Source organism: Pollicipes pollicipes, unplaced genomic scaffold, assembly GCF_011947565.3.
Source record: "Pollicipes pollicipes isolate AB1234 unplaced genomic scaffold, Ppol_2.1 Scaffold_6138;HRSCAF=7277_pilon_pilon_pilon, whole genome shotgun sequence".
Classification (NCBI taxonomy): domain Eukaryota; kingdom Metazoa; phylum Arthropoda; class Thecostraca; order Pollicipedomorpha; family Pollicipedidae; genus Pollicipes; species Pollicipes pollicipes.
Genome location: NW_023596818.1, coordinates 24,543,143 through 24,549,941, shown reverse-complemented (window position 1 = coordinate 24,549,941; position 6,799 = coordinate 24,543,143). Strand labels below are relative to the sequence as shown.

General features: G+C 53.7%; 1 protein-coding gene across 1 annotated transcript; it reads left to right on the top strand.

Moving 5' to 3' along the window:
- Window positions 1-1,665: 1,665 nt before the first annotated feature.
- On the top strand, window positions 1,666-6,368 carry LOC119106335 (putative protein MSS51 homolog, mitochondrial). Its single transcript, XM_037229953.1, has 3 exons — window positions 1,666-1,727; window positions 3,664-3,899; window positions 4,341-6,368. The coding sequence occupies exons 2-3, from the start codon at window positions 3,682-3,684 to the stop codon at window positions 5,518-5,520; spliced, it is 1,398 nt and encodes a 465-aa protein (XP_037085848.1). The 5' UTR covers window positions 1,666-1,727; window positions 3,664-3,681; the 3' UTR covers window positions 5,521-6,368.
- Window positions 6,369-6,799: the final 431 nt, after the last annotated feature.

The following is a 6,799-nucleotide window of genomic DNA, read 5'->3' as shown; positions in this document are numbered from 1 at the left end:
CTGGCAGCGCTCCTCAGCATGCTTTTCCGAAAATCTTTGGCACCCGGAAGGCTCCCCCAGGAGTGGAAGCTTGGTGACGTAGTCCCGATCTTTAAGAAGGGTAACCGGCAATCTCCAGCGAGCTACCGTCCAGTGAGCCTCACTGCCATTCCCCCAAAATACTCGAAACTTTCGTCCGTGATGCCCTACGTAATCACTTCTCGGAGTCTGGACTTCTTCATGCAGCCCAGCATGGGTTTCTCTCCAAGTGGTCCTGAATCACCCAGCTATTAGAGGTCATGGAAGATTACAGCGCCGCGGTAGATGATGGAGAGCCGCTGGACATAGCCTACCTGAACTTTAGCAAAGCCTTTGATTCTGTGCCTCATAACCGTCTGCTCTCCAAGCTTCGTGCTTACGGTGTGAGAGGTAATTTGCTACGCTAGACCAAGGCTTTTTTTACCCACCGGATGCAGAGAGTGTGGGTCCAGGGCTCGAAGTCGGACTGGACCGACGTCGTCAGCGACATCCCGCAAATATCAGTGCTTGGACCAACGCTGTTCATAATTTTCGTGAGCGATCTGCCAGAACAAGTGTGAAGCCTGGTCAGGATGTTCGCTGATGACACCAAGGTCTACTGTCGTGTCCCGAGGCCCCTGACTAACTCACCTCTGCTGGTTGACCTCGACGGCCTGGCCAAGTGATCAAGGGAGTGGCTGCTTCCCTTCAGTGCAGCAAAGTGCAAAATAATGCACATCGGGAACTGCAACCCGAGGCTGACCTACTTCTTGGACGGCGCCGAAATCGCGGCCGAGTCCACCGAGAAGGACCTCGGGATCTTCGTGGATTACCGGCTCAAGTTCCACGTGCAGACGGCTCCAAGGTCAACCAGATGCTGGCGGTCGTGAAGCGGTCTTTTGCCAACATCGATGCTCGCACGTTGCCATTGCTCTTTAAGATCCTTAGTACGTCCGTAATCTGGGGCCCTGTTCGGCAAACTGGACCAGAAGCGGCTGGAGCGGGTTCAGCGACGAGCCACCCGGCTTGTCTTTGAAGTGAGGCGCCAGCCACACCCTGAGAGGCTCAGACTCCTTCAGTTGCCCTCGCTGTACTACCGTCGTCGCAGGGGAGACATGGTAACAGTGTACCAGCTGTTTCACGCAGGTATGTCGCTGTCGGAAGGGAAGCTCCCGACAAGGCGTTACTGGGAGGCGACAAGAGGACACCAATGGAAGCTGAGAAAATCTAGAGCTAGGACTCTCGTCCGTCGTAACTCGTTCAGCACGCGGGTCGTCAACGTTTGGAGCGCCCTTGCACACCCGGTCGTGTCGCCAACCTCAGTTAAACAGTTCAAGTCTAGGCTTGGTATGCGCTTGGCTGACATCATGTATGACGTCCCGAACTAAATCTACCCATAATTTGAGGCTGTTCGGTTACCGGACCGGAAGCCTGATGAGACCGGGACCTACAGGCCTAGTGGCCTTTTAAAATTCCCGATCACCATAAGGTAAGGTAAGGATTACGCCGCATGGATTAAGCAGTGCAGCGATGTTTCCATAAAATGCTGAACAGCCTGCATTGACTTCGTATTAAACACAACCTTGGGTTTGCACGGGCGGTCTTCCGTGTTTCCTGCGCCGCGTCCAGCCGGTTGTTCGGTTTCCTCAAGAGTAGTATTTAATATGCGACCAATTTCATGATATCAGTGTTAAGTGTAAATATTGGCCTCCGCACTTTAAGAAGCATAGGTAAGCATTATAAGTTCCTAGGAAAGCCTCCCTCGTGTCTGTTGCATGTGGAATGCCTACATGTGGGCGATCCTGGAAACTAAACTGGCACGTATTCCAGGTTTTTAAGATTTGTTCGCTGCCATTTGATTGATGGGATTTTCAGCTGGAGAATTAGCACGTCTTTGCTTTCATTATGGCTCAGTTGGGTGCATCAGCGTACCTGAGTAAAGCTTCAACCCTTTTTGTGGGAATCCTAACAATAAACAAGTTAGCTTTGATTTTTGTGGAATAGTGCAGAATAACATGAGAAAACAGTTTTTTGGGTGATTCTAATAAATAGTAAGGCCAGTGGGTATCAACACATTCTTCCTGGGCATAGGGCGACTAAAACTTTAAGTTTGTTGTTAGAGAATGAGGAAAATGCTGTAAATGTGCAGATGAATATATGCAAAGCATTGGGAATACTTGTTGCTATTTGAGATGCACTTGAGCACACAGATTGGACTATGCTATGAGTTGGGCCTCATGACTTGGATGCAGCCAAATTTAATTCAAGAATGCCTCATAATGCATAGGATTGATACTAACTGATTTACAGAAGCTTAGCTCAATATGAGCTGACAGTGTGACAAGGAGACATGGTTTGATTCTGGGTCTGTTTCTTACTTAGTTGACTCCATTTCAGATAATTTGGAAAATTAAAGCAAATGTTTTGGTTGCCTCTGCAGTTTGAGAGCCACCGGAATTACAATCCCATGGAGAGTCAGGGAAAAGTCAGATTATGCAATTGCCCAGGGTAATAAATATGGGGGGACAGTACAAAGTGCTGCCATAAACATGGCATTATACCCAACTTTATGGTGGTCATTTTGTGTTCAGGTGAAATTTGCAGAAATGTGTGTAGCTAAAAGTGCAGACTGGACTACAAGTTTTAGTAAAATATAAAGGAAGGTCACAACATTTTGTGGGTGAAATTAAAACCTTTTTGTTGATGGAAACACCATTCCACCCATGACTTAATTATCATTACCTGTATAGGATAATGGGTAGAGCTTGACATGCATGTAGCTTGTAGCCTGTAGCTCTGCAAAGCTTGCCTTCTCCCTATTGAGCAATTCAGGCCATTGCTACCTGTAGAAAGTATTTGGTGTACATGCAAGTAAAAGAATGCCTCCTTTGCTGAAGTTTCTAATGTTGGCATAATTTATTACCCTAAGATGTTGCTGTCAGAGTGAAAGTAAAAAAGTTAGGTGAAAACTTATCAAAGTGACTATATAACCAGCATCCATTTGAATCTGTTACAAGTTGTGATTATGTATGCTCTAATCCATGCATTATTTTGATCCCACCTTGTCATACTGCTCAGTCTGGTGTCTTTTCTTTGTGTATAGAATGTGACTTTGTTCCATTTAATGTGGGATAAGTAGCATAGACTGAATTTGTCATCCAGAAGAATGTGCTATTGCACTTTTTGACCCAAATCTGTAAGATTAGGATTTCCTGTTAGCATGGCTAGCTGCTCAAACAGGGCCAAATATAAAAACTCAATGGAGGTTTCATTTCCACTTTTATTTGCCGGCGAGTTAAGATATCTTATCTCTCAACACATTGGGTTCTTTACATTCTACAGACATTGTAAATCATACCATCAACAGAAAAGTCATGTAAGGTAACAAATTGCGCAGTTAAGTGTTAAAAGATCCAACAACTAGGGGCGCAAAATTACTTCGCAGTCGGCGCGCCATTAAGCTCCGATCACCATCACCCACCTGACCCGAGTCAGTTGGTCAGACGACCTGACCCGAGTCAGTCGGTCGGCGCGCCATTAAGCTCTGATGACCATCATCCACCTGACCTGAGTCGGTCGGACAGACCGTGCTCAGCGTTCCTGTTCGTCAGGTCTGATGGGTGAGCACATGGTCTGACTGGGCGGTGTCCTTGGGGTGCCCCACAGTGTTTCCGTAGGAGCACCATGTCGGCGGAGGTCGCGGAGGAGGGCGGCGGCGGTGGTGGTGGTGGTGAGGTGCTGGATGTTCCACCGCACTACTATCCCGGCGCTTGCTTCGTCTGCAAGGCCACGCCGCCGCCCGGCGGCAGCCTCAGCCGCTGTGCCAACTGCCGCATGATCAAGTACTGCAGCAAGGAGCACCAGAAGCTCGACTGGCCTCTCCACAAGACCATCTGCAAAAAGTGAGGTGGCAGGCCAGTATCAAACTGATGCCAAACGTGGTTGGGGCGTATTAATAAATTCCACCATAACATTGTGTTCCAAGCAGTGATGTCTTTCCAGTGTCAAAGTTGGCATGCAGTGGTGCGGATCGACCCCTGATATGTTCATGGTCGTGTCGTCGTTCCTGACATGGGTTAAGTTTGAACTTGGCATGCAGCTTATAGTGTTCAATTCACACAATAGAGGCATGGTGTATGTAAGGCCTTTCGAGCTCGGCATTTTACCTGTCGCTGTGAAGCAGCGACCTTTTCAGAGTTATAGTCAATGAGCTGTCAGCAAATCAGTCAGCGCATGAAGCCCGCGTTTGCCAGCGGTACGCTCTCCGCGATTGCGGTGCGCCTGGCTGTCGTGTATCACCATTTGTCCACATTGATGGTAACGTCTGCGGTCGCCGTCTGCAGGTTGCGCAACGACGACGGCAGCTCGGTGCTGGCGGACGGCGCCGGCATCGTGGACGGGCAGGAGTGGCTGCGTCACCGCGCCAGCCAGACGCTGGCGCTGCGCCTCATGCTGGGCCGCGAGCTGCGCCAGCACGAGAAGGAGATGCTGTTCTTCCCGCCGGTATGCGAGTGCTGCCACCGCTTCCGGCCGGCCGAGCAGATCGAGTGCCGGCGCTGCCACTCGGCCATCTATTGTGGCGCCGAGCACGCGGCGCAGGACGCGACGCGACACGGCCGCTGGTGCGAGTCGCTGCGGCTGGCGCTCGCCTGCGACCGCTACGAGGCGCGCCTAGGCCTGGCCGACCCGCCCATCCTGCCGGACGTCGACGAGCAGTACGCCCCGCTGCCGGCCGACATCGTCACCATGCTCAGCTCGCAGATACTGGCGGAGCGCGAGGCGGTGCCCGACGGCGCCTACGTCGACCCGGTGCTGATCGCGTTCCTGACCGAGCGGCTCAGCTTCCCGCTGACGGTACTGCACGCGCTGCAGCGGCTGCCGGCCGGCCGGCCCGTCCAGGAGCTGGAGCGGCTCACCGTGCACGTGGTCGGCGCCCAGATGCTGGTCGAGTGTCTCGGCATCATCAAGTGGGAGTACCTGGTGCACCGACTGCCGGCGCTGAGGGCCATCCGTCTGGTGTTCGTCGGTCCGGAGCTGTTCCGCGGCTGCGGCCGCGACATGGCCGGCGCCGTCGAGGACTCGGGCGCCACGCGCTGCGAGGATTGCACGCGCCGCCAGCGCGACGTGGTGCACGAGATGCGACCGACCACCTACCACGCCTACTGCCGCGGACCGCACTGGACGCGACCCGACGTCGTCGTCTGCTTCAACTCGGGCATCCACGAGTTTGCCGAGCGCGAGGAGGACACGTGGCGCGAGTCGCTGCCGTTCCTCGTGCGCCACGACGACGTGCCTCTGATCCTGACGGCGTACACGCGTACAGAGCTGGACCGGGACCTGGCGCAGCTGGAGCGCGCCGTGCCGGACCTGCGCACGCGGCTCGAGCCGGCCAAGAACCCGTACGGCAGCACGAAACCGGTGCGCGACATGTGTCGGGAGGATGACTGCGACGTGTTCTTCCTGAACCAGTTCCTGGCAGTGGTGCAGGGCAGCGGCGGCGGCGACGCCTCGCCCTGCCGGTGATGGGCGAGAGGTGGCGGCGACCGTTGGCGCGCGACGAGAGGTGGCGCCTGGCGGTGACGGACGGCGAGGCCGAGAGGTGGCGCTGGCCGGCGTGCCGGGGTGCTCATCGCGGTGAACAGCCGGGGTGGGTGTCCGGCAGAGAGCCGGCAGCCGGGTCGAGTGTGGCTGGTGTGAGCCGCTGTGGGGACGACCGCCGCCGGCCGCCGGTCGCTCAGAGGTGCGCGGTCGGCCCCGTTGCGGCGTGTGGCGCCGCGGAGTGGCGCTCCCCGAGGCACGCTCGCTGTCGGGTGGCTCTGACACGGTAGCATATGCTTGTGTGTGATCGGGCCTGCCGGGTACTCGGTCATGGCGTCTGTCGCTACATCCCTGTCCTGTTTCGTACCATGGAACGGAACTGTTCCGGCAGGGTTCCGGCAGTTCGTGATCCATCCATGTGGGTTTCCGGTCCGCTTTGATGCTGGTGCCGTTTCTGTCCCTGACACCAGGCTGCAGAGGCGCCGCTGCCGTGATGCGTGTCGTCATGCTTTATCTACGTTGCTGGCCAACAGAGATTTCAATGTACCGCCCCGTCGGCCCCAGACCCGTGCTCGTCGCTGGGTGGTCACAGCTGGTGTGTGTCCTGCGTCCAGAGCCCCCGGCCCCCTCATTTCTGTGTAAACACGCGTTCTGAGGTGGACCGTGACCTTAGCACATTTTTTGCGACGTTAGAGCGAACGGTGGATGTCAGTTGGTGTAAGTCGAGTGTGCGAGCTGTCTCTCGATGTTCGAGTTATATTGCTCGAAAAATGCTGCGGCGGCATTCGTTAATGTTTTGTCATCTAACGCGAAGGCTCATCAATATACGTTTATGTCAGACGGTGTGTTGCATTAAATGACAGGATGGCTTGATGTATTCGGAAGGGAATGGGTTGAAATGTGGATATGTGGACGCGATTCGTAGTATTTGACTCAAATCAGCGTCATCGGAGAAAATAGGCGTTTCATGTAACTGAATGCAGTGAGCTTTCAGGCACCGGCCATGTGGTTCTCTCTCGTAAAGCTGCGATTCATTAGTCAATTTGCCGCATGTTGTAGCAGACGAGCAGTGGACATATTCATTTGCGTCAGACAAAATCAAACTCATGTACAGTGATTTGTGCTTTCCCTTGTAATAGAACTATCTGCCAGAAGAGCAGTGGACACACCAAGATAAGTCAGACAAAACCAAACTCATGTACGGTGATCTGTGCTTTCCCTTGTAAAATAGAACTACCCATACCAGAAGAACAGTGGACATATC

What these genes read in the sequence shown, in the direction of transcription:
- LOC119106335 (XM_037229953.1), top strand. Translation starts at nt 3,682, where the DNA reads ATGTCGGCGGAGGTCGCGGAGGAGGGCGGCGGCGGTGGTGGTGGTGGT. An exon ending in CACAAGACCATCTGCAAAAA is followed by an intron (nt 3,900 to 4,340) that starts GTGAGGTGGCAG and finishes CGCCGTCTGCAG; the next exon opens with GTTGCGCAACGACGACGGCA.